General features: G+C 39.5%; 1 protein-coding gene across 2 annotated transcripts in view; it reads left to right on the top strand.

Annotated features, from left to right (window-relative positions):
- scfd2 (sec1 family domain containing 2) overlaps nt 1-21468 on the top strand; it is a 233370-nt gene extending 211902 nt beyond the window's left edge. For both annotated transcript variants that reach the window (XM_063002093.1, XM_063002092.1), the window contains 3 exons: nt 7180-7314; nt 11159-11278; nt 21114-21468. In XM_063002093.1, coding sequence (XP_062858163.1) covers nt 7180-7314; nt 11159-11278; nt 21114-21206 — 348 coding nt within the window. In that variant the 3' untranslated portion in view covers nt 21207-21468. The remainder of the gene's footprint in view (nt 1-7179; nt 7315-11158; nt 11279-21113) is intronic.
- The last annotated feature ends 6037 nt before the right edge of the window (nt 21469-27505 follow it).

Raw genomic sequence — 27505 nt, 5'->3', positions numbered from 1 at the left:
ATTAGGCATTTCAATTATTTTCAATGTGAAATTGTTGTAATGGCATGGCAGCCAACATTTGTTTAGTAATTAGTCATATAGCATGAGCTTTCTACTGAGTAGTTACAAACCTAGAGAGAGAGAGAGAGAGAGAAAGCATGAACAGCTGAAAATAAATATATAAAAGAACAGGGACTAAAATATTAAAAGTTCAATACAAATTGCATGTCACAGTATATTATTAAGCACACTGTTCAGAAAGTAGAGTGCAGTTTATTACACAGCCCTTCAGCTCACCTGCAGCACCTTTTTCTGCTCTGCATTTGTTTTAGCAAAATACATGAAGTTTTACACACAAAATATTCTACAAAAATAGTACATACACCTAGTATTACACTCGCAGTCATTTTGTTCCTGATTTTGAGTCATTTTCCTGCTGGCAAACCCTTGACCTGTGACTTTCTGACACTGCTGAGACAGCAAAGCAGCCCCAAAACATTACTGAGCCACCTCCATGTTTCACATTAGGCAATTCAATAATTTTCAATGTGAAATTGTTTTAACAGCATAGCAGCCAAATATTTTAGCAATCAGTCAGATATCATGAGCTTTCCGCTGAGTAGTTACAAAACCAGTGATTTAAAACAGCCAGAGAGAGAGAGAGAGAGCATGAAGAGCTGAAAGAACAGGGACTAAAATATTAAAGTTTAAAACAAATTGCACATCATAGTTTAGCATAAAACATTTTGGTCTGATATACTAAACTCAATAAATTAAACTAAACTCACTTTGGAGAACAGAGTGTCCCAAGTATTTAGAAATGATGAGGTTAGTACTTTAAACACCCTGTTCAGAAAGTAGAGTGCAGTTTTATACACAGCCCTTCAGCTCACCTGCTTGTTTTGAAAATTCTACCCACAAAATATTCTACAAAAATATTACATGCACCTAGTATTATACTTCCAATAATTTTTGTTCCTGATTTTGAGTCATTTTCCTGCTGGCAAACCCTTGACCTGTGACTTTCTGACACTGTCTGAGTCAGCAAAGCAGCCCCAAAACATTACTGAGCCACCTTCATGTTTCACATTAGGCATTTCAATTATTTTCAATGTGAAATTGTTGTAATGGCATGGCAGCCAACATTTGTTTAGTAATTAGTCATATAGCATGAGCTTTCTACTGAGTAGTTACAAACCTAGTGATTTAAAACAGCCAGAGAGAGAGAGAGAGAGAGAGAGAGAGAGAGAGAGAGAGAGAGAGAACAGCTGAAAATAAATATATAAAAGAACAGGGACTAAAATATTAAAAGTTCAATACAAATTGCATGTCACAGTATATTATTAAGCACAGAAAGTAGAGTGCAGTTTAATACACAGCCCTTCAGCTCACCTGCAGCACCTTTTTCTGCTCTGCATTTGTTTTAGCAAAATACATGAAGTTTTACACACAAAATATTCTACAAAAATAGTACATACACCTAGTATTACACTCCCAATCATTTTTGTTCTTGATTTTAAATCATTCACTGTGTGATTTTCTGACACTGAGCTGTATGTTCTGCTCCAAAATGTTCAGTGTCTGAGACAGCAAAGCAGCCCCAAAACATTACGGAGCCACCTGCATGTAACAGTTTAGCAAAAAAATGATGAGCTACTTTAAACACACTGTTCAGAAGGTAGAGTGCAGTTTAATACACAACCCTTCAGCTCACCTGCAGCGCCTCTTTTCTGCTCTGCATTTGCTTTAGCAAAATAGAGCAAGTATTGGAAATCTTAGAGTTCTCATGTGTATTTTGAAGAAGAAATCTGATTTGATTGTCTGTTTCTTTATTTGATGACATTGTGTGTGACCCTCTCTCTGCTGATTGATTAAGTGTTGTGCACTACCCCATGATCATAAAGTAACTGGTTGCACTGGTGTGCAGTGGTGTGGAATGTCGTGTAGTGTGCATTAGACTTAAAAAAATCCCATAAGCTGTTTAAGCTCAGTGGATCCAACCGAGCTACAGAATGTAAAATTGCCATCGGAAAAAAAAAGTCATGTTGTCGTTGGAAAGGCACGCAAGGGTTTTTGGAAAAAATAATTGGCATGGAATGTGAGTGCTATTAGTGGCAGTTCTTTGTTCTTTGTTGAGTGTGGGTAGGTGTGTGTAAGTTTGCGTGAGAGGAAAAGGGTGAGTCTGGTCTGTTTTGATGACATCACCATCTGCTACTGTTTTTCTTTTACTTTTCAATATCCCAAGGTCACAGGGCAAAGTGTGTTGTTAAAATCAGAAGGTTTTCCAGCGTATTTCCTGTTTTAAAAGCTTGGCTTCGTTCATTTCAAAGCTTACAGTCTTGGCACTGTAAATAATTCAACTATAGATTTATTAAACCTCGTGACAGTTTAAAAACATTTAGAAGTAACAAATGGATGGAAATTTTCAGAAAGTGTTCACACTTCTTGACTTTTTGCACAGGTTACCGGGTTGTGGATTTGATTAAAATGGATATACACACGATTAGGCATAACATTATGACCACCCTTCTAATATTGTGTTGGTCCCCCTTTTGCTGCCAAAACAGCCCAGCAACTGCGACGCACTGTGTATTCTGACACCTTTCTATCAGAACCAGCATTAACTTCTTCAGCAGTTTGAGCTTCAGTAGCTCGTCTGTTGGATCGGACCACACGGGCCAGCCTTCACTCCCCACGTGCATCAGTGAGCCTTGTCACCAGTTTACCACTGTTCCTTCCTTGGACCACTTTTGATAGATACTGACCACTGCATACCGGGAACACCCCACAAGAGCTGCAGTTTTGGAGATGCTCTGACTCAGTCGTCTAGCCATCACAATTTGGCCCTTGTCAAACTCGCTCAAATCCTTACGCTTGCCTATTTTTTCTGCTTCTAAACACATCAACTTTGTGGATAAAATGTTCACTTGCTGCCTAATATATCCCACCCACTAATAGGTGCCGTGTTGAAGATATAATCAGTGTTATTCACTTCACCTCTCAGTGGTCATAATGTTATGCCTAGTCGGTGTAGTTGTCATTATTATCTACACATGAAGTCAAACTTATTTGTATAGCACTTTTTTTGACAATAGACATTGTCTAAAGGCAACTTTACAAATTTCAGGACCAAACCCCCCTGATAAGCAAGTGATAAAGAAAAACTAAAGTGAAAACTTTATAAATGGAAAAAAATAAAAATAAACTCTTGCTAACTCAAGTATTAAGACCCTTTGCTGTGACATTCCAAATTGTGGTCAGACACTGTTAAGACAACAGTTCAAGTCCACTTGTTGCAATTTGAATTGATTTGAGATTGTTAAGAAAGACACACACGCAGAGGTCAATGAGGGCCCACAATTTACACTGCATTGGCATAAAAAAAGTGTTAGGGTGTGTTCAAAAACCTTGTGAGCTCTCTACATAGATGCATTTTACGTCATTCTACATGCGCTCCCGAGAGGTAGGTTATTAGAATTCTTAGATATCTTAAAATGCTGCCTAATAAGGTACCTTAAATCTGAACGTTTTTTTGAGAGAATAACAAGGGAGCATCCGATGCTGCCTTAGCGGGGCATTCCCAGCATTCAGTGCGGCACAACTTTTCTCACAGAAAAATTATAAATATGGCGGTTGGATGCAGAACAACGAACTGAGTTATTTTCAAAATTAAATAAATTATCATTGATTTTTAATTTGTATGTACGTGCACATGTAGATGCATACGGCATGCTGCCCACGTGTCGTAGGGGGCATGGGTTAGCTTCGTTCTCCTCAATCAGAGCAGGGATCGGCATTGGTGGAGAGGAAGCATGATGCAATCTGGCAATTGGATGCGCTAAAAGGGAGAAAAGGGGGAGAAAATGCATAAACAAAAAAATATATAAATAAAAAAAGAATTCTTAGAACATGAGAAAAACTGGCGAATAACAGCCCTATAATGAAACATGGAGTAGATTTTATATATACAAAATTATGTGTACAAATATGTAGATAATGTTGTTTTTCTATCTTTTATTAATAGTTATCTGTAAATATGTGGGTTGCATATATACAGTATCAAGTTGCAAGTGGGCATTTATATAATCCTGCATTTACATGATTAAACATAGCCTTTCACAGTGTTTGGTTTCTGGATTTTTCCATTAATTCATTTTTTCTTTTTTTCTTTTTTTTTAGTTTAGTTGGAAAATGTGGGTGGGGGTTTTAACTGGGTTAAGTGCTGCTGATGTTTTTGTTGTTGTGGCTGACTCATAATAAACAGCGGAGGTTGATCTAGTAATGTAGTTTAAAGTGTTGGCTATGTCATTTATGTAATTCAAGTCCTGTTCATACCTGTCCTTATATGGGTCTATTTCCAATTGTTGGTGGAATTATAAAATGAGAAAAATTATTCATTATCTACTTTATGATAGTTGAAGATACATTCAGCAAACACTCTTTGCATGTTTAACAACAATGTAGCTTTGTAGTAAGAGAGTGTACATACTATTGTGCTGGTCTGCAGTCCAGACCTTTCTCCCACTGAAAATGTGTGATGCTTTACTATATGTGTCAATAGAGACCTAGACTGTTGAAAAAGGAACGGTGATGTAACAGTGGTAAACATGCCCTACTTTCAACTTTACTGAATGTGTTGCTTTCATCACATTTTAGAATGAGTGTATGAAAAGTGTAAACAAAATCCATTGTTAATTTGTTTAAACATTAAATATCTTGTCTTTTTATCATTTTTAATTACATTTTTTTTGCGTTTATCCCCCAATTTTTCTCCCAATCTAGTCCTATCCAATTACCCGGTTGCATTATGCTTTCTCTCTACTGTTGCTGACCTCTACTCCTGACTGAGGAAAACCGTGACTAACACACGGCCCCTCCATCACATGTGCAGTAGCCGACTGCATCTTTTCACCTGCACGAGACGTTCATATGTGGCTCAGAATCACACACTGAGAGTCACGCACTGATCTCCATTATCCCCTGCCAGCAGAGGTTGTAATCAGTTATGAGGAATGCCCTCCGGCACCCTACCTACGAATGAGCCAATCATTGTTCGTCCAGCCTGGCGGTAGCAGAGCTGAGATTCGAACTCATGAGTTAGAGATGCTCTGGTGTGCTAGCTGGTTTTACTGCTCTGCCACCTCAGTGTGTTTTTTTTTTTTTTTACTGTCCCAGCTTTTTTTAAATCAGTTTTGTATGTGTTATGTTCGCACAGATAGGGTATACAAATAGCAAACAAACCTAGAAAGCTATGTCCATTTTTTCCTGAAAACAAGCTGACTGGACTTAACTGACCACAGTATGTTTCTACTGTCTTTCGGTCCATCTGAGATGAACATACTGTAAGCCCAGAGAACTTAATGGTTTTTCAGCATAAATTGATATATGGCTTTAACTTTACATAATAGAGTTTACTCTAAATCCCATGTGACTATAGTTATCACAGTAGCATGATGGTTTCTCATCTCCAGGGTCATGCACATTCAACTGTGCTTTTCCACCTTGCCCTTCACAGACTGAGATTTTTCTGGATGCCCTGAATCTTTTCACAATATTATGTATGGTAGATGGTGAAAGACCTAAATTGTGTGCAGTGTTACACTGATAATTTGTACAACCCCAAATCAGAAAAACTTGGGACAATATGGAAAATGCCATATAGGATTATTAGGATTTTAACGTCATGTTTTACACTTTGGTTACATTCATGACAGGAACGTAGTTACTCATTACACAAGATTCATCAGTTCGCTAGGTTATATCAAACACAGTCATGGACAATTTAGTATCTCCATTTCACCTCACTTGCATGTGTTTGAACTGTGGGAAGAAAACCGGAGCACCCGGAGGAAACTCACGTGGACACGGGGAGAACATGCAAACTACGCACAGAAATGACCCGGACCACCCCATCTGGGGAACAAACCCAGAACCTTCTTGCTGTAAGGCGACAGTGCTACCCACTTAGCCACCGTGCTGCCCGAAAAAACTAAATAATTATGTGATTCCAAACAGGTGATGTCAGCAGGTGATTGTAATCATGGTTTGGTACAAAAGCAGCATCCAGGAAAGGCTGAGTCTTTGATGAGCAAAGATGATCAGAGGATCTCCAGTTTGTCAACAAATGCGTAAGAAAATGATTGAAATGTTGTACCTCAAAGAAAGATTGGAAGGGATTTGCATATTTCTCCTTCTACAGTATATAATATCATTAAACGATTCAAGGAATCTGGAGTGAATCTTTCAGTGCATAAAGGCCAAGGGTGCAAGCTTAAATTGAATGCCCGTGATCTTCGATCCGCCACTCAACAATAGCTGATATAACCACATGGGTGAGGGATTACTTTGGCAAACCTTTGTCAAGCACTACAATACAGAGTTACATGCACAAATGGCACTTAAAACTTTACTGTGCAAAAAAGAAGCCTTATGTTAACCATGTCCAGAAGCGGTGTCGACTTCTCTGGGCTCAAAGGCATCTAGGATGGACCATCACACAGTGGAAACATGTATTGTGGTCAGATGAATCAGCATTCCAGGTATTTTTTGGAAAAAATGGACGCTGTGTGAAATGAGTTCAGCCACTAGCCACTTTTCACCTACCAGCAGTAGATTCTTACAGAGAGCCATATTCCATTTTCTTTAACTGCTTTTGGCCAGGGGCAGGGCAGATCCGGTTCCACTGCACGGAAGGCAGGAATGCCCTGGACATGGTGCCAATCCATCAACAAACTTATCAAATCATGTCTGTGTAGACACTCAGCTGGCTGATAGCACCGTTGATATTCAAACCCGGATCTCAGCAGTTGTGGGTTAGCATAACAGACTGCTTCACCACCCTGGTAAACTCTTCTGTTTATAAAAAAATAATAATAAACTTGGCAGAGGAAACAGGACTCGTCCGATACAATCTTGTTCTAATGGTTTCTGGAAATAGCAGTGTTAAACGCTCTGATTCTACAATGTGATTTAAAATGTTCAGCAGTCAAGCCTTTTCTCTCAGAGACAAGTCTCCTTTCATGAATACTAATCCCTGAATCAACGGCGACTGTGTAACACCCTGGGGAGCCATGTGTGTTTAAAATAGTCTTTCATTCATTAGCAAACGCTTCCAAAAATACAAGTTATCCCCACAACACCTACAGATGAATGTCTCTGCATACACTCAGTGAGGGTAAAAAATGTCTCTTGTCTTATTAGGCGACATATCATCCATTCCTGAAGGAGGTTCTTGAGGAGATCTTTAACCCGAACCGGTCTGAGTGCCCAGATATTGAACATGCCTCTGGGGGACTGACTGATCTGCTAAAGACTGGCTTCAGCATGTTTATGAAGGTAACAACAGATTGCAGTTTCTTCTCGTCTCTTGGGTTTTCAATGGTTACTCCAGATTTCTTTTATAGCAAAAACATGCAGAGGGTGGATTGGCTACTCTTAATTGCTCGTACATGTGAGCCAGTGAATGAATGGGATGCAAGTATGTGATTTCATAAGGCCCATGTGGTTACCGAACATAAATAAATTAATGAAAGAAAAATAATAATGATACTAATAATAAACACAGTTGCTCAGCTGGAGTGGGTGCTGCTCAGCACCATGGCATTTGAGTTCTAGTGGCATGTTTTTCTAATGTCCACTTAGGTTTTCCACTTGTACTTTGATTCGTTCTACCTCTCAAAAACATGCAAAATGTAAATTGGTTGCACTGTATTTTCTTTGTGTGTAAGTGTATAAGTGAATTTGTGTCTCTCTGTGATTCTTTAGCACCCTGTCCCCGGTGTGTTTATGCCTTGCACCCAGTGTTTTCAGGTGGCACTGGACCAACAAGGACCCTGGTCAGAACAAGGCAATTAGTCAATCATGGGTGGATGGATTTGGATGGATGAATGTGACTGGATAAAAAGATGGATGGATATGGATATGGATATGCATATGGATTTGGATGGATGGATGGATGGACGGATGGATGGATGGATGGACGGATGGATGAATGGATGGATGGAAAGGTGAATGGATGTGAAGGTGGATGGATGGAAAGATGGATGGATGTGGATATGGATGGTTGTGGATGGATGGACGTGGATGGATGGCTGTAAAGATGGATGTGGATAGATGGATGGATGTGGGTGGATGGTGCATTTACAACCATTTATATGGTTGCATTTACTGAATCTTGGATTTCTTGGGTTCTAGTTTGGTTTTAAGCCTGTATACATTGTGAAGGCAAAAGTCTGAGATCACTAATATTTGCATTTTCTTGAATTTAATAAACTTCTTTCATTATTAAAATCATATGATCAACATAACAAATTAACTTAAAAGTTAATTCCTTGAGAAATGTATAAATTGCTGAATTTCTTAGTATTTGATATAGACTCCACAGGTTAATGCACATTCTGATGATCCATGTTATTTCAGCATGATTTTACAATATTCCAGGCTTTCTCTGTCCTGAAGTGCTCTCGTACATGCTCAGTAAGGTTTAGGTCAGGTCACTGTGCAGGAAAGATAATGACAGTCAGCACTCCTTTGTCTTCAAGTAGTTGTTGCAAAGCTTGAAGGTGTATTTGGGTCACTATCCTAGCTCTAGTATAAATCCTTCTTTACAAAGCTCCATTATTACCAATGTAACCAAAGCGTAAAGCTCGTCTCTGAAGAATGGAGTGCCACTTCTCATTTGACAGGGTTGTTTGATACGCTGGTATCAGTCTCCCTCCTATTCTTGTGCTTACATAAGTTCTTCTATTACTGACCTAAATCACAATTTTTCCTGTCATCTGTGGTGAAATGATTGTATGTCGTAGCCCATGTTGAAGTTTTTACCTTGTTTACCTATCTGATAAGTGGTTTAGAGAGTGTCTTTTGAAAGCATTACCATGCTGCCTACTTTTGACCGTAGTTTTATTGATTGGAGCAGCTTGCATTTTATATAGCACATTCAGTATATGTGCAAAAACTGCTTCACTGTTTAGAAAAATCTTTATGTTCTGGTCTTCCAATATTGTGGTCACTGTTGGTGTGTGGTGTTTTGGTGTTTTAGTGTTCAATGTGTCGTCCTCTAAGAACCCTTTAGTTTAGCTTATACAGTGGTACCTTGAAATGCGACGTCAGTTGGTTCTAGAAGTGGCATTGAGTTTAAAAGGTGTTGGGTTTCAGGTGTGGAAAACCTGTTAATACATTCCATGGTCCCGTGAAGCTGTATATATTTTAGGCTAAAGTAAAATAATGGGGTTGTTTTTGACACAATATGTAATATAAAATATATTAAATAACACAAATGTAATATAAAAAACACTGAAATACAATTGAAAACAGCTAAAAATAATTAAAAATACAATAAAACCTGCACTTCACTTCTTTATTGTTTCCTTATGCTTCTTAATCGTGGAGATGCTTTATCTTGGAATACCGTATTCCATTCAGTAAAGGCTCATTCCCATGAGAAGCGGCACAATAGCTTTTGCACTGGCAGTGCACAAAGTTCATTAGTGGAGAGAACTTATGAGCAGTAATAATTAAGAAAGGTTTTGTGTTCCTGTGTCATTTTTTTTAATACATTAAGTTACGTTAAGCTTTTTTTTTTTTTTTTTTTTTAACAATAACCGTTTCAGACTCTCTTGGAAAAGCTGATTCTCACAATTTTTTCAGCACCCTGAGCTATAACACAAGTTTAAAAGTGAAACAGGAGGAAAATCCAGCTAAACACAGATACTGTACATGTGGACGCTTTTAGAGGGAATTTGACTGTTATTCCACACAAATGCAGATTTGTCTCATATTCGCACCTTCGATGATGTTGTACCACACTGCTCAAGCCAAGTGCTGAACAAAACGGCAGTAGCAAACACGTCGAGTTTAAGGGTACAAATTTCTCGCCGAAGGTCACCGAGTTTCAAAGATTTTGAGTTTAGGGGGCGTTGAGTCACAAGGTACCACTGTACACTCTTTTATTGTCTTTGCATCTCTTAGAAGAATTGATTATGAAATCTCCAAGTTCGAATATTGGCTCTGCTACTGGTCGTCTGGGTGCCACCTAGCAGGCACAATTGGCCACTAGATCTGCTGCAGACTAAAAAGAGGGCGGGGTCTTCAACACTGTGTAAGGACCTAGGTTAGTAGCCCGGGGCGCCTGTACAGAAAGTGGAGGAATACGGAGATCAGTGTGTGACTCTCCAAGTGCAAGACTGGCCTTACACGCAAATCCAACAAGGTACAGAAGGAGTTGGTAGACTGCACACGCGTCGGCGGGAGCATGTGTAAGGCGAATATACCCTCCTCAGATGCAATCGGGGTCCCCAGAGGCAAAACACTAATTGGCTATGCTAAACTTGGGGAATAAAGTAGAGAATCCATAAATCCAAATCCAAAATTTTAAAACAGTATGTGGTTATCAATTCTCATATGTGGTATAGAGGAAAGTCTGTCATGTATACACATCTTTGTGCTGTCTTAATCCACATGATCACATTATTATGCTGTGCACGTTTCCTAACTTTGCTTAGAGATGGCAAAATATCAATATGAACACAAACCTCATTCTCTCTTACTCAGTAAAACACATGGATCTGACTGCAGGTGCACATGTTCCTACAGCCTATACCTACACCCTCAACCATACACATATACACTTGGTTAAATACAGACCACATTGCTTACTTTTTTTATTAAACATAATCATTGTTAGTGTTAAATTACCCTGAAGTCAGGTGTTCAGCTGGCACAGCAGTCCAATAATGCGCTAGTCCTTCACCCTGTGATCCTGAAGCTTTTGAATTCGCTCTTTTTTATATATAATGACACACATGCCACTTTATTCAGCCAATCGCATGCTACGCAGGTGTCTGACCAACCAATTAAGCTCTGCATGGCTCCCTTATACTCGGTATGCATGTGTGAGAGCACGTGTTACTTTTTCCCTTGGTTTTAGAATGCATGAGTGAGTACATTTCAGTGTGTTTGTGTGAGCAGTCACCTGTTGGAAAACGTGCTTTTGTTTCTATGAAGTCTTGGGTTTTAATTTACTGCCTTGTGCATGTTGCATGTGTCTGAAGTAAGGGTGTGTGTGTGTGTGTGTGTGCGTGTGTGTGCTCCCCCATTCAAGGTCTGACCAACGAAAATAGAAAGAGAAGTAAAATGAAATCCGGATAGTTCTTATAAACAACGTTCACGTTTATTGCAGGTTAACCGGCCCCATCCAAGTGATCATCCGTTGCTGTTTCTTTTTCTGGTGGGTGGGGTCACCCCGTCTGAGCTCCGCCTTATCCGCGAGGTTGTCTCTAGCCACAAGCCAGGGACACAGGTGAGTCTTTCTCAACCCATATAACATTATTACACAAATAACTTTATACATTAGTCTAATAGATAGAATGAGTGTGGTTCAGCAACTGGGTCTTGGGGTCTTGGGTTCAACTCTCTGTTCCGGTAAGTGAGAGATTTGGTATGTTTGTTTACCAAATCTGGGTGGGTTTTCTCTGTGGTACTTTGTTTTTTATGCACCTCAGTAAGTCAGTAAGCTAATGTTAATGCTAATATGTGTGGTTATGTTCTCAGTAATGGATTGGTGCCCTGTTCAGGGTGTCCAAGGTAATCATATACTACATACTGGTACTAGTAATCATGTACTACATACTGGTTTAAAATATATGGAGACATTCAGAGTATAAAGCTAAAACCAATGCAAGAAATTTAAGTCCATATCAGAGTTTCAATTTTAATATCATATCTATTAATATTACTGGTCATTCCAAATGCATTTTACATTAACATTTTTGGCATTTAGCAGACGCTGTTATCCAAAGCGACTTACAGTACTGTGATGGGATATTGTCTAAGCAATATACTATGCTATTAAGGGCCTTGGTGGGGCTTGAACCAGCAACCTTTGGATTACTAGTCCAGTACCTTAACCACTAGGCTACAACCGCCCTAAATATACTGACACGCATGCAACTCTATTCAGCCAACAAAGCAACTTTTTCTTTAAGGGCTTGTATTGTAGCATCTAGCGAGAGTTAATGATTGAAACACATTTCTAATTTCTGATAACAAATGACAACAGCTGGTGACTTTTCTATGTCCATATAAATAGGGCTAGTTTACCTGCACTGATTAAAGTACATAAAGTCTTCTTTTGGCAATGTGAAAATCTGAATTGTCACCTTATGCTAGGAGGAAGTTTGTCTGTCAGTCAGATGTCATTTACAAACTACCAAAATTAGAAGATGTTTAAACAAAAGGACATTGTCCAAAATCCAAAAGTGAGGAAACTATGTATATACAGTATATATACAGTGTATCACAAAAGTGAGTACACCCCTCACATTTCTGCAGATATTTAAGTATATCTTTTCATGGGACAACACTGACAAAATGACACTTTGACACAATGAAAAGTAGTCTGTGTGCAGCTTATATAACAGTGTAAATTTATTCTTCCCTCAAAATAACTCAATATGCAGCCATTAATGTCTAAACCACCGGCAACAAAAGTGAGTACACCCCTTAGTGAAAGTTCCTGAAGTGTCAATATTTTGTGTGGCCACCATTATTTCCCAGAACTGCCTTAACTCTCCTGGGCATGGAGTTTACCAGAGCTTCACAGGTTGCCACTGGAATGCTTTTCCACTCCTCCATGACATCATCACGGAGCTGGCGGATATTCGAGACTTTGCGCTCCTCCACCTTCCGCTTGATGATGCCCCAAAGATGTTCTATTGGGTTTAGGTCTGGAGACATGCTTGGCCAGTCCATCACCTTTACCCTCAGCCTCTTCAATAAAGCAGTGGTCGTCTTAGAGGTGTGTTTGGGGTCATTATCATGCTGGAACACTGCCCTGCGACCCAGTTTCTGGAGGGAGGGGATCATGCTCTGCTTCAGTATTTCACAGTACATATTGGAGTTCATGTGTCCCTCAATGAAATGTAACTCCCCAACACCTGCTGCACTCATGCAGCCCCAGACCATGGCATTCCCACCACCATGCTTGACTATAGGCATGACACACTTATCTTTGTACTCCTCACCTGATTGCCGCCACACATGCTTGAGACCATCTGAACCAAACAAATTAATCTTGGTCTCATCAGACCATAGGACATAGTTCCAGTAATCCATGTCCTTTGTTGACATGTCTTCAGCAAACTGTTTGCGGGCTTTCTTGTGTAGAGACTTCAGAAGAGGCTTCCTTCTGGGGTGACAGCCATGCAGACCAATTTGATGTAGTGTGCGGCGTATGGTCTGAGCACTGACAGGCTGACCCCCCACCTTTTCAATCTCTGCAGCAATGCTGACAGCACTCCTGCGCCTATCTTTCAAAGACTGCAGTTGGATGTGACGCTGAGCACGTGCACTCAGCTTCTTTGGACGACCAACGCGAGGTCCGTTCTGAGTGGACCCTGCTCTTTTAAAACGCTGGATGATCTTGGCCACTGTGCTGCAGCTCAGTTTCAGGGTGTTGGCAATCTTCTTGTAGCCTTGGCCATCTTCATGTAGCGCAACAATTCGTCTTTTAAGATTCTCAGAGAGTTCTTTGCCATGAGGTGCCATGTTGGAACTTTCAGTGACCAGTATGAGAGAGTGTGAGAGCTGTACTACTAAATTGAACACACCTGCTCCCTATGCACACCTGAGACCTAGTAACACTAACAAATCACATGACATTTTGGAGGGAAAATGACAAGCAGTGCTCAATTTGGACATTTAGGGGTGTAGTCTCTTAGGGGTGTACTCACTTTTGTTGCCGGTGGTTTAGACATTAATGGCTGTATATTGAGTTATTTTGAGGGAAGAATAAATTTACACTGTTATATAAGCTGCACACAGACTACTTTTCATTGTGTCAAAGTGTCATTTTGTCAGTGTTGTCCCATGAAAAGATATACTTAAATATCTGCAGAAATGTGAGGGGTGTACTCACTTTTGTGATACACTGTATATATATATATATATATATATATGTGAAGGTTCTTCAAAAAGTTTCCTCACTTTTTTAAGAAGTAAACAAGAAAGACTTACATCACTTTTCTACATAGTCACCTTCTGATGCATTTTTCCAGCATTGTACCACCTTTTTAATGCCACCAGCAAAAAAATTTTTGGTTGAGCATGTAGCCACTGATGCACCGCTTTCACATCATCATCACATGAAAATCTACTTCCCCTTAAAGCTTCATAGTGTCCAAAAAGGTAGAAATCAGATGGTGCTAAATCCGAACTATAATCTGTCTCTCAGATTTCAGAACCAATTACCTCCCACCCCACTCCACCCCCCTTACCGTTTCCAGCAAAAATATAAAAGTGCAGAAACTCTTTGAAGATCCCCGTGTATATAGCTTTAAAGTCAACAGTGAGATAAAACTTGCTTGACTGTGTGCAGCATTACTCATGTTTCAGCAACTTCTAGTTCAGTCAGAAATGTTATTGGAGATTCTTGGAATACATCTGACTATCTGGACAAATGTCCTCCTGGAATAAGGTGACAGTTTTAAGTTTTTCTCCTGACCCAGGAGAGGAGTTAAGAAATTACTTGAATCTCAAATACTTATTATCAGAGACCTGTTCCTTACAGTTATTTGTTTATTGGGATTTTAACATCACGTTTTACATTTTGGTCACATTCATGACAGGAACGGTAGTTACTCATTACACAAGATTCATCTTTCACAAGGTTATATCAAACACAGTCTTGGACAATTATGTGTCTCCAATTCACCTCACTTGCATGTCTTTGGATTGTGGAAACCGGAGCACCCGGAGGAAACACACGCAGAAAGGACCCAGAGCACCCCACCTGGGGATTGAACCCAGGACCTTCTTGCTTTGAGGCGACAGTGCTACCCACTTAGCCACAGTGCCGCCCGTTCCTTACAGTACATGTAAACAGGTGACTGTAGTTGTATGCTGTGTGGGCACAGTTAAAATGAACACCATTTAAAATGAGAAAACTGTTCTATTGAACCAGATTAACTTGCCATTTGGACTGAATTTAGCAAGGGAGAGAGATTAATAAATGAGGGATTTTGGGTTTTTAGCTGTATTGTTTATGGCTTATTTTTTCCTGCTTGGTCCTTTAAAAGATCTTACATTCACTAGAAGAAATTTTGCTATTGATCGAACCCACTCACTCACTGACTTACTTTTAAGCTGATTATCCTAATCCGGGTTGTGAGGAGTGCTGGAGCCTATCCCAGCTCTCAATGGGCGCAAGGCACACAGAAACACCCTGGACAGGGTGCCAGTCCATCGCAGGGTAGACATACACACAAACACATTTACACCACATAATAAGCTCCATTGTTTGTCTATTATTGTTATTATTTACTACCCTGTGTTCATGAAGAGCATCAAATAATTGTTTATCGCGTGGGTGACTGCATGTAAGTACAGGTATAATCACACACACGTACGCATGTTGACCTGCGTTCGTCAGGAGATCAGAGTCCTGTGTTTGTATTATTCACTCTGCTTATTGTCTAAGAGAATCAAAGCTATAAATTAAATCCCGGCCTGAATAGAGACGTAATTGAGTCCAGTCTGAAAGAAAGAGCTGCTGTGGATCAAAGCTCCCTGTCATGAATAAATCTAAAATTCTAAAAAGCAGAAAACAGAGAGGCTTACAGTCACTCAGCCTACACACTTGAACTTGGTGTCCATGCACATGAGTTTGACCATTTTCTACATCGGCCGAATAACGGTCTGGGGGGTGAATTATGGGGTCATGCGTAAGATCAAACACCAAGCAAAGCTTCCTGTAAATCTCATTCCTCTTCGTGACTGAACTGTAAAAAGCCCGGTATGTGAATCATCCACTTCTCTGCACTGAGTCAAAAACACACACTTTAAATAAAGGATTTTTTATTTTTAAATAGATGTTATAAGTGTGTCTGGTTGAAAATGGAGTATTTAAGCTGCTTACCTCAACACATACGTCATTCCATTCAAAATAACTTTTTCTAAATGTAGTCGCAATAATAACAGTGACTCTCTGTTGTCATTGTTAGTTGTATTGGTTATATTACACATGATGGCACCATGAGTGGCATTTGCTAAGCTTTGGGTTTATTTGTGTTTATGATTTTTTTTTTTTATTGCATTTAATGTCTTATACACAGTCACAAGACAGAACTTCCAATTTAGCATGTTATCTGGTAATATTTTAGCAACAAGATCCAACATCTATGGCTATAACAGGCAGACATTATTTACACAACTCTAAAGTAATGTAATACTGCTGCATCGTGTGTAACTATACTATTAATGGTGCATTCATTATACTGTAGAATTTTATTACGTGTGCTTTGATTACTGTTTGTTTTGAAACATCTGTTTCAGTCATGTTAGCCTTAGCAGGCCTACACTGACTGTTCTTCACATACTGTCCATTTTATCAGCTGCACTTACCAAGTAGAAGCACTTTATACTTCTACAATTACTGACTGTAGTCCATCTATTTCTCTACATTCTTTTTTAAGCCTGCTTTTACCCTGTTCTCCAATGGTCAGGACCCTCACAGGACCACCACAGAGCAGGTATTATTTAGGTGGTGGATCATTCTCAGCACTGCAGTGACAATGTCATGATGGTGGTGTGTTAGTGTGTGTTGTGCTGCTATGAGTGGATCAGACACAGCAGCGCTGCTGGAGTTTTTAAATATCGTGTCCACTCACTGTCCACTCTATTAGACACTCCTACCTAGTTGGTCCACTTTGTAGATGTAAAGTCAGAGACGATCTCTCTATTGCTGCTGTTTGAGTTGGTCATCTTCTAGACCTTCATCAGTGGTCACAGGACGCTGCCTACAGGGCGCTGTTGGCTGGATGTTTTTGGTTGGTGAACTATTCTCAGTCCAGCAGGGACAGTGAGGTGTTTAAAAACTCCATCAGCACTGCTGTGTCTGATCCACTCATACCAGCACAACACACACTATCACACCACCACCATGTCAGTGTCACTGCAGTGCTGAGAATGATTCACCACCTAAATAATACCTGCTCTGTATTGGTCCTGTGGGGCTCCTGACCATTGAAGAAAAGGGTGAAAGCAGACTAAAAAGGTATGAAGAGAAACAGATTGACTACAGTCAGTAATTTTAAAACTACAAAGTGCTTCTGTATGGTAAGTGGAGCTGATAAAATGGACAGTGGTTGTAGAAACGAGGAGGTGGTTTTAATGTTATGGTTGATCAGTGTATATTGGCTAATAATGAATCTAAACTTGTTTCAGTTGTTTTAAAGCCCCCAACCTTTGGAATCAAGTTATGGAACAGTGTAATCCTGGCAGTCTGATGGATCAAATTAGGTTTGGCAAATGAAAAAGGCACCTGTTTAAATAAATAGCCCCAACTGATCAGTTTTGTGTACATGTAAATGAACAGTAAATGCTAATCAGCTCCTTCTAAATGCACTCTAAATGTATGCATGATTTTTAGTGGATGTGTGCAGGACATAAAAATGTGCAAGCCTGCAATCTGTTATATAACAGTGATTTAATTAATGGTATTTTATTATTTGTTGTATGTTTTTTAACCTTAAGTCTGTCTTAATTAACCTTTCATCTTATCCATACTGTGAACATTTGGTGTTGTTCGTTGAGCAATACATGAGTAATGACTATAACTACACATACTGGTCTAACGCAAACAGAACTGTTACTTGATTTTAATTTGGCTTTTGTAAAAGTTTTATACGTGCTTTAAGTTTCAATAGTTTGATAGTTTAATAAAATAAAAGATCAGTTCTGCTGATGAACTAATGTAAATGTATTACTTTACATTTACAGCATTTAGCAAATGCTTTTATCCAAAGCAACTTACAGTACCCTGACAGTATATTGTCTTAGAAATTAAGGGCCTTGCTCAACGGCCCAACAGTGGCAACCTGGCAGTGGTTGGACTTGAACAAGCGACCTTTAGATTAATAGTCCAGTACCTTAACCATCAGGCTACAACTGTCTGTTCTTTTGCCCTAAGAATTTTGGGTGGGCTAAGGCATTTCAGCGTGACAGATTATTTAAAGCATACACCGATCAGCTATAACATTAAAACCACCTCCTTGTTTCTACACACATTGTCCATTTTATCAGCTCCACATCCCATATATTCTACAATTACTGACTGTAGTCCATCTGTTTCTCTGCATGCTTTGTTAGTTCCCTTTCATTGTGTTCTTCAATGGTCAGGACTCTCCCAGGACCACTACAGAGTAGGTACAGTGCCTTGCAAAAGTATTCAGCCCCCTTGAACTTTTCAACCTTTTGCCACATTTCAGGCTTCAAACATAACGATATGAAATTGTAATTTTTTGTGAAGAATCAACAACAAGTGGGACACAATCGTGAAGTGGAACGAAATGTATTGGATATTTTAAACTTTTTTTAGAAATAAAAAACTGAAAAGTGGGGCGTGCAATATTATTCAGCCCCCTTGCGTTAATACTTTGTAGCGCCACCTTTTGCTGCGATTACAGCTGCAAGTCGCTTGAGGTATGTCTCTATCAGTTTTGCACATCGAGAGACAGAAATTTTTGCCCATTCTTCCTTGCAAAACAGCTCGAGCTCAGTGAGGTTGGATGGAGAGCGTTTGTGAACAGCAGTTTTCAGCTCTTTCCACAGATTCTCGATGGGATTCAGGTCTGGACTTTGACTTGGCCATTCTAACACCTGGATACGTTTATTTGTGAACCATTCCATTGTAGATTTTGCTTTATGTTTTGGATCATTGTCTTGTTGGAAGATAAATCTCCGTCCCAGTCTCAGGTCTTTTGCAGACTGCAACAGGTTTTCTTCCAGAATGGTCCTGTATTTGGCTCCATCCATCTTCCCATCAATTTTAACCATCTTCCCTGTCCCTGCTGAAGAAAAGCAGGCCCAAACCATGATGCTGCCACCACCATGTTTGACAGTGGGGATGGTGTGTTCAGGGTGATGAGCTGTGTTGCTTTTACGCCAAACATAACGTTTTGCATTGTGGCCAAAAAGTTCGATTTTGGTTTCATCTGACCAGAGCACCTTCTTCCACATGTTTGGTGTGTCTCCCAGGTGACTTTTTATGGATATCTTTGAGAAATGGCTTTCTTCTTGCCACTCTTCCATAAAGGCCAGATTTGTGCAGTGTACGACTGATTGTGTCCTATGGACAGAGTCTCCCACCTCAGCTGTAGATCTCTGCAGTTCATTCAGAGTGATCATGGGCCTCTTGGCTGCATCTCTGATCAGTCTTCTCCTTGTTTGAGCTGAAAGTTTAGAGGGACGGCCGGGTCTTGGTAGATTTGCAGTGGTCTGATACTCCTTCCATTTCAATATGATCGCTTGCACAGTGCTCCTTGAGATGTTTAAAGCTTGGGAAATCTTTTTGTATCCAAATCCGTTCGTGATGTGCCTGTTTAAAACAATCCTGTTTATGAGAGCCTGTTAAAAATATATTTATTTTAATTATTTATTTATTTTTAGGCAACCCATTTTTTTTGGCTCACGACCCATCCAAGGGTTGCGACCCAGAGTTTGAAAAACCCTGTTCTAGACCTTCATCAGTGGTCACAGGACAATGCCCATGGGGCGCTGTTGGCTGGATATTTTTGGTTGGTGGACTATTCTCAGTCCAGCAGGGACAGTGAGGCGTTCAAAAAACTCCATCAGCGCTGCTGTGTCTTATCCACTCATACCAGCACAACACACACTAACACACCACCACCATGTCATTGTCACTGCAGTGCTGAGAATTGTAGAACTACAAAGTGCTTCTATAAGGTAAGTGGAGCTGATAAAATGGACAGTAAGTGTAGAAACCAGGAGGTGGTTTTAATGTTATGGCTGAACAGTGTAAGTGTTAGGATAAACTGAATATTTTTGTTTAGTTGTTTGCTATTTAGTTACTAAAATAAAGAGAAAACAGCTTGTGATGTCATTACTCAGTGCACTTTTTTAAAATAGAAATACTGTTCCAAAAATATATGTTATTCTTTTCTATTTGGCTGCTTCTGTCATTTTTTTATTTTAGGGGTCACCACGGCAGATCATTCTGGTCTGCATAACTGATTTGCATAGTTTTTATGGTGGATGCCTTTCATGATGGAACTCCTCTTATTTTTATCCATCCAGTCTGGGGACTCGCACTGAGAGCGTACTGACACGTGCATTTCCAAATGGCAAGACTGTTTGGTAATCCCTTCTTACCCAGACATAGCTAATCATGCCTGCCGGCAGACAGCACCTCAGCAATCGTGGTCTAGCATATAAAATGTATAATAATGATCATTATCATCATCATGATGTTTAAGCTAATGAGCCTGACTAATAACTGCTACATTAATAAAATAAGATTGTATTTGATGCTGTAGATGACACATTTCAGTCAAATTGTAACTTGAAGCATGTATGCTTTTTTTACTCAATTTATTAAGAATTTTTAAAACCAAAGGACATCGCTTTTCTACATAGTCACCTTCTGATGCATTTTTCCCAGCATCGTACCAACTTTTTAATGCCATCAGCAAAAATGTTTTTTGGTTGAGCGTGTAGCTACTGATGCACCGCTGCTTTCAGATCATCACATGAAAATCTTCTTCCCCTTAAAGCTTCTTTGAGCGGTCCAAAAAGGTGGAAATCAGATGGCGCTAAATCCGGACTATAATCTCTCTCAGTCTCTCAGACACAACCAATTACTACCCCTCCCACCCTCACCGTTTCCAACCAAAATATAAAAGTGAGGAAACTATTTGAAGATCCTTTGTACAGTATATAGGTGCTACTCTAGAATTTGGTTCGAACAAAGGTGTTACTTGGTCAAAAAATGGTGAAATTAACATTATGCACTATGTGATTTGCAGTTCCTTTTCATGCACTCTTGTATTTCAGCCTTTTCTATATTTTTATTTGTTTTGGGTTGGTACTTTGTTTAAAATTATGTGATTTTTCTAATACTTTTAAATATGAATTATAATGTGATTTAATAATTTTGTTGAATTAAAAATAAGACTTTTTTTGAATATTTATAAAGAAATTAAAAGGAAATTTTTCTACCATTTACTAAAGAACTGGGTGGTTAGTGTTAAACTCTGTTGTGAGGTTGTGTGTCCGTGTCAGCTGTTGTGTGTGTGTTGCACAGTGTGAGATCATGTAAGGTGTTTGTCTGTCTTTCCCAGGTTTTGGTGATCTCAACAAGGCTGCTGAGGCCAGCTGATATTCTACACCTGCTCTTCAACGCTGACAGACTTTCACCTGATATAGGAGTGTAAGAGCAGAATGCAGACCTCACACACTCTGTGGTGAAACCGTAATACATGCTGTACACATTCCCCCCAGGATGCATACTCTGCTGAGTACAGGCATTTGATTGTTTGCTGTGCAGTTAGGGATGGTTTTGGTGAAAGTAAGGGTTATAAAAAGCTGAAAAAATGCAGCAGATTAAGTTTGTCTATTGTAAGGTTTTGCTCAGCACTATTCTTTAACTGTACATATGCGTTTTGTTGTCAGCTAAAATAAACATGACAAATGTTACCCAGTGTTGTGTTTTTGTAAGTAAAGACTATAATATGCTTCATCAGAAGTGTGTCTGATAACAGCTCAAAATAAACACATTCTAACCACTTCTTGCCCTTCCTCGAGAAATGTGTACCCTTAAACCCGATGTTTACCTTAAACTCGTGTGTGCGACTGCCGTTTTGTTCACCGCTCGGCTTGAGCGGTTTGGTAAAACGTCATCATTTCAAGTGCGAATATGAGATGAATCTGCATTTGTGTGGAATAACCGTCAAATTCACTCTAAAAGCTCCACATGTTTCTGTGTTTATCTGAATTTTCCTTCTGTTTCACTTTTAAACTTGTGTTATAGCTCGGGGTGCTGAGAAATTGTCAGAATCAGCTTCCGAGAGAGTCTAAAATGCTTACTGTTAAAAAAAAAAAAAGCTTAATGTGACTTAATGTATTAAAAGAACGACAAGAGAAACACTAAACCTCTCAATTATTACTGCTCATAAGTTCTCTCCACTAATGAAATTTCTCGCTCATTGTTTTAGTACAATAAGTCATGTTAAGCTTTATGCACCGGCACACTCCACAGGAAATTACAGCACAGCCTTCTCATGTGAATGCATCCTTACTAAACTCGGTAAGGAATACGATATTATATGATAAGATCAAGCATCTTCACGATTAAGAAGCATCAGAAAACAATAAAGACGTTAAGGTAAAAAAACTGGTTTTATTGTATTTTACTGTTTTCCAGTTGTATTTCAGTGGTTTTATATTATATTTGTTATTTTCAGTGAATAAGTGTCAAAAACAACCCCATTATTTTACATTAGCCTAAAATATATGCAATTCCACAAGACCATGGAATGCATTAACAGGTTTCCCATACGTTCTTATGAGAAAAAACAAACCTTAAAACTTAACGCCTTTAAAACTAGACGCCAGTCCCAGAGCCAACTGACATCAAGTTTCAAGGTACCACTTTATATTATTACAGTGCAATTGTGCCAATACACAAAGCCATTATTTATGGTAAATAAGGATTTTATAAGGATAATAAGGATATATCAAATCTGCTGACAAGTTAATTGTTTAAAAAAAAAAAAAACACACAACCACCCAATACAAGGAAAGCAAGTAAAGCTTCAACAGCAGTTCACCCGCAGTCAAAAACAAGTTACATCACTTTTCTACAGTCACCTTCCGGTGCATTTTTCCGATGCATTTTTACCAGCATCGTACCAACCTTTTAATGCCATCAGCAAAATGTTTTTGGTTGAGCGTGTAACCACTGATGCATTGCTGCTTTCACATTATCATCACATGAAAATCTTCCTCCCCTTAAAGCTTCTTTGAGCGGCCCAAAAAGGTGGAAATCAGATGGCGCTAAATCTGAACTATAAGCTCTCTCAGTCTCTCAGACACGACCAACTATTACTCCTCCCACCCTCACTGTTTCCATTGAAAATGTGAAAGTGCGGAAACTTTTTAAAGATCCCTCGCATATATCAGCATCATCCTGCACTGTTTTCGTGCACTGCGAGCTTCAGTGTAACCCTATATCTTGTATGTACAGTGTATCACAAAAGTGAGTACACCCCTCACATTTCTGCAAATATTTCATTATATCTTTTCATGGGACAACACTATAGACATGAAACTTGGATATAACTTAGAGTAGTCAGTGTACAACTTGTATAGCAGTGTAGATTTACTGTCTTCTGAAAATAACTCAACACACAGCCATTAATGTCTAAATGGCTGGCAACGTAAGTGAGTACACCCCACAGTGAACATGTCCAAATTGTGCCCAAAGTGTCAATATTTTGTGTGACCACCATTATTATCCAGCACTGCCTTAACCCTCCTGGGCATGGAATTCACCAGAGCTGCACAGGTTGCTACTGGAATCCTCTTCCACTCCTCCATGATGACATCACGGAGCTGGTGGATGTTAGACACCTTGAACTCCTCCACCTTCCACTTGAGGATGCGCCACAGGTGCTCAATTGGGTTTAGTCCATCACCTTTACCTTCAGCTTCCTCAGCAAGGCAGTTGTCATCTTGGAGGTTGTGTTTGGGGTCGTTATCCTGTTGGAAAACTGCCATGAGGCCCAGTTTTCGAAGGGAGGGGATCATGCTCTGTTTCAGAATGTCACAGTACATGTTGGAATTCATGTTTCCCTCAATGAACTGCAGCTCCCCAGTGCCAGCAACACTCATGCAGCCCAAGACCATGATGCTACCACCACCATGCTTGACTGTAGGCAAGATACAGTTGTCTTGGTACTTCTCACCAGGGCGCCGCCACACATGCTGGACACCATCTGAGCCAAACAAGTTTATCTTGGTCTCGTCAGACCACAGGGCATTCCAGTAATCCATGTTCTTGGACTGCTTGTCTTCAGCAAACTGTTTGCGGGCTTTCTTGTGCGTCAGCTTCCTTCTGGGATGACGACCATGCAGACCGAGTTGATGCAGTGTGCGGCGTATGGTCTGAGCACTGACAGGCTGACCTCCCACGTCTTCAACCTCTGCAGCAATGCTGGCAGCACTCATGTGTCTATTTTTTAAAGCCAACCTCTGGATATGACGCCGAACACGTGGACTCAACTTCTTTGGTCGACCCTGGCGAAGCCTGTTCCGAGTGGAACCTGTCCTGGAAAACCGCTGTATGACCTTGGCCACCATGCTGTAGCTCAGTTTCAGGGTGTTAGCAATCTTCTTATAGCCCAGGCCATCTTTGTGGAGAGCAACAATTCTATTTATCACATCCTCAGAGAGTTCTTTGCCATGAGGTGCCATGTTGAATATCCAGTGGCCAGTATGAGAGAATTGTACCCAAAACACCAAATTTAACAGCCCTGCTCCCAATTTACACCTGGGACCTTGACACATGACACCAGGGAGGGACAACGACACATTTGGGCACAATTTGGACATGTTCACTGTGGGGTGTACTCACTTATGTTGCCAGCTATTTAGACATTAATGGCTGTGTGTTGAGTTATTTTCATAAGACAGTAAATCTACACTGCTATACAAGCTGTACACTGACTACTCTAAGTTATATCCAAGTTTCATGTCTATAGTGTTGTCCCATGAAAAGATATAATGAAATATTTGCAGAAATGTGAGGGGTGTACTCACTTTTGTGATACACTGTATGTATGTCTATAATAAATATATTATGTGTCATTATATGAAATAATTAAGTAATTTATAACAATGCAAGTGTCCCGAGGATGATTAGGATGATCCTGATCCTGCAATAGTGGGTGGAGATTTTGGGTGCTTATGGTTTGGATAGTAACCTGTAGTAGTGAGTGCCTGGTCCTTTATCTACCACCATGTAACACCTATAAAGAGGGTCACATGAAACAGACTTCAGAGATAAAACTTAAGCATGTAGTCCTATGAAACGGAATCCACACTTTACTTAATACTCAAAGAAGTGTTAACATTCACACTTGTCTTTCTCTGTTCTCTTTACCTGCTGCAGTTTCATGAATTCAGTCTGCATTCAGCTGTGCATCTGAATAAGTCTAGGGGTATGTGTTTGTGAGATGGGGGTTGGGGGATAGATCAACAAAAGAGTGGGTTTAGTGCAGCATGGGGTGAAGTGCCAAAACAAAAAGGATTTGTTAAAAAAGGAGTTGGGCTGAAGTGACCAAGGATAAACAGTGCATCATCAGAGCTGTACTAGAAAGGCATGACCTGAAAAAATCTAATTCGAAGAGCAAAATTGAAGGGAATCAAGTGTGTTACAGGTTGCATGTAATAGTTCAGCATGAAACATTAACATTGATAATATCTAAAAATCCACAACCTTTATAGCCTGAACTCACAGTATCATGCCTGAACAGATACTGAGCAAAACAGATATGCTGGTCTTACATCTGTGCTGAAAGGCTGTGTCCCAAACCACAACTTATTTTGCACTATTTAGTTCAGTTGTGGTATTTAAAACACAGCAGCCATCCTTCTTTGAATGTGTTGCAGCTTGATCGAGTGCGTTTAGGATATTATGTTACATGTATATTCCCAATCTCATTCTTTAATTGGCTGTTTTTAATTAATTGCTCACTAAACAGCGATACTACATGAGGGCTTAAAATCAGGGAGGTTTAATCAGGGATCAGTGAAAAGCTTGTACATCCTCTTAAAATTGCTGCTGACTTGAATAGGCCTTAAATGGCATAGCACACTACTCAATACCTGCATCCAGAAACCGGGTTCCCCAACCCCCATCCAGCCATCCTTCTCCACTGAAACTCCAACTTAAATTATGCTGATTAAATGATTCACAATACAAACACTAGTGGTCTCAGACTTCTGGGCCCATTATATGTCCTGTTTGCTATGCAGGGCTATTTATACATTTGACATACAGCTAACCATGTGTTGGTCCTGCTTGAGTTGGTGTTTTACATTTATTAGTAAAATAAATGTAAAATGTATTAGAGGCATAGAAAAGGTTAGCACAATACAATTGTTATTAAACACAATGTTTTTCTTCATGTTGGTCTACTTTAGGTTGTTTAAAATGTAATGCCAACAACTTAGGTCTTAACAGTACACTTTGCATTGTCAGACAATTATTATCCTGTGTGTGCCAAATAAGCACACACTATCATACAAATCTAAAAATGCTGTTTTTCTGTCTGCAATTAAATTTAAAAACAAGGGCCTGCTCAAATGTTTGTCCCATATGACCTTTATGTAACTTCCACCACTTTTATCCTTTTTACAGCTGTAATCACATGGCAGAATCCCAAATTGTTTCCTTATCTCAGCATCTATGCACTACACAATATATACACTACAATGGCATCTACACTCTATGTAGCCATTATAAAGCTAACTACTTAGTCTTTATGTGTGTGTTTTTTCTATTATAGTCAATCACCAACTGTCTAGATCAGGGTACAAGCTTAATCTGTGAACACCTGACCATGAGATTTCTATTTTTAAACTACCCTTTTTACAAGGCTTTGAAGTGTATCTTCCAATTTATTACAAAGGTGTTGAAATTCAGGTCAAGGCTCTTCGGGGCTCTTTGCAGGCCACTGGCATTCCTTCAAGCCAAACTTATCAAACCATGTCTTCATGAACCTTGCAGTGTGCTCAGGGGCACAGTCATACTAAAACACAGAGGAGCCCTCCATTGGAGGCATATACAGTGGTACCTTGTAACTCAGCATCCCCTAAACTTGAAATCTCTGAAATGCGACATCCTTCGTCAAGAAATTTGTACCCTTAAACTCAACGTCGCTTTGTTCAGCACTTGGCTTGAGTGCTTAAACCACTCTTAATTATTAATGCTCATAAGTTTGCAAAAAGCGATTTTGCTGCTTTTCATGTGAATGCGCCTTTACTGAATGGAATACGGTATTCCAAGATCAAGCATCTCCACGATTAAGAAGCATAAAGAAACAATAAAGAGGTAAAGTGCAGGTTTTATTGTATTTTTTATTGATTTTTAACTTTTTCAATTGTATTTCAGTGTATATTTGTGATATTTTCAGTGTATACGTGTCAAAAACAACCCCATTATTTTACATTAGCCTAAAATATATGTAGTTCCACGGGACCATGGAACAAATTAACAGGTTTCCCCATACATCCTTATGGCAAAAAATACCTTGAGACTCAACGCCACTCCCAGAACCAATTGAGGTCGAGTTTCAAGGTACCACTGTATTTAATAAAACTGATTTGAACCTTTTAGCAGTGAGTCTGGCTGAAATGCTTTAACTTTATATTTAGGAAGAGTGTTCACATTTTGACCTATGGTGTAAGTCTATATATTAAACTATATGTTTGTTTTGTAATATTAATTCAAAAAACAGGGCTATAGAACATTACCAACTACTGTGGGGCAGACCAAAAATAATCCTATTATTGCTACATCTGGATAAAAATGATGTCACAGCCTAATCTTGTGCAAATGCCTCCTACTTTCATGAGTATTTTGTGCAGTTGGAAACCGACACCCCCCCCCTCCCCCCCCACCTCCCCCATTCAGACCAACAGTGATGTGTTTGACGTTTTTATAGGTCAT

Source organism: Trichomycterus rosablanca, chromosome 9 (assembly GCF_030014385.1).
Source record: "Trichomycterus rosablanca isolate fTriRos1 chromosome 9, fTriRos1.hap1, whole genome shotgun sequence".
NCBI lineage: Eukaryota > Metazoa > Chordata > Actinopteri > Siluriformes > Trichomycteridae > Trichomycterus > Trichomycterus rosablanca.
Note: the sequence above shows the minus strand (reverse complement) of the source record. Positions and strands in the feature narration are given on the sequence as shown.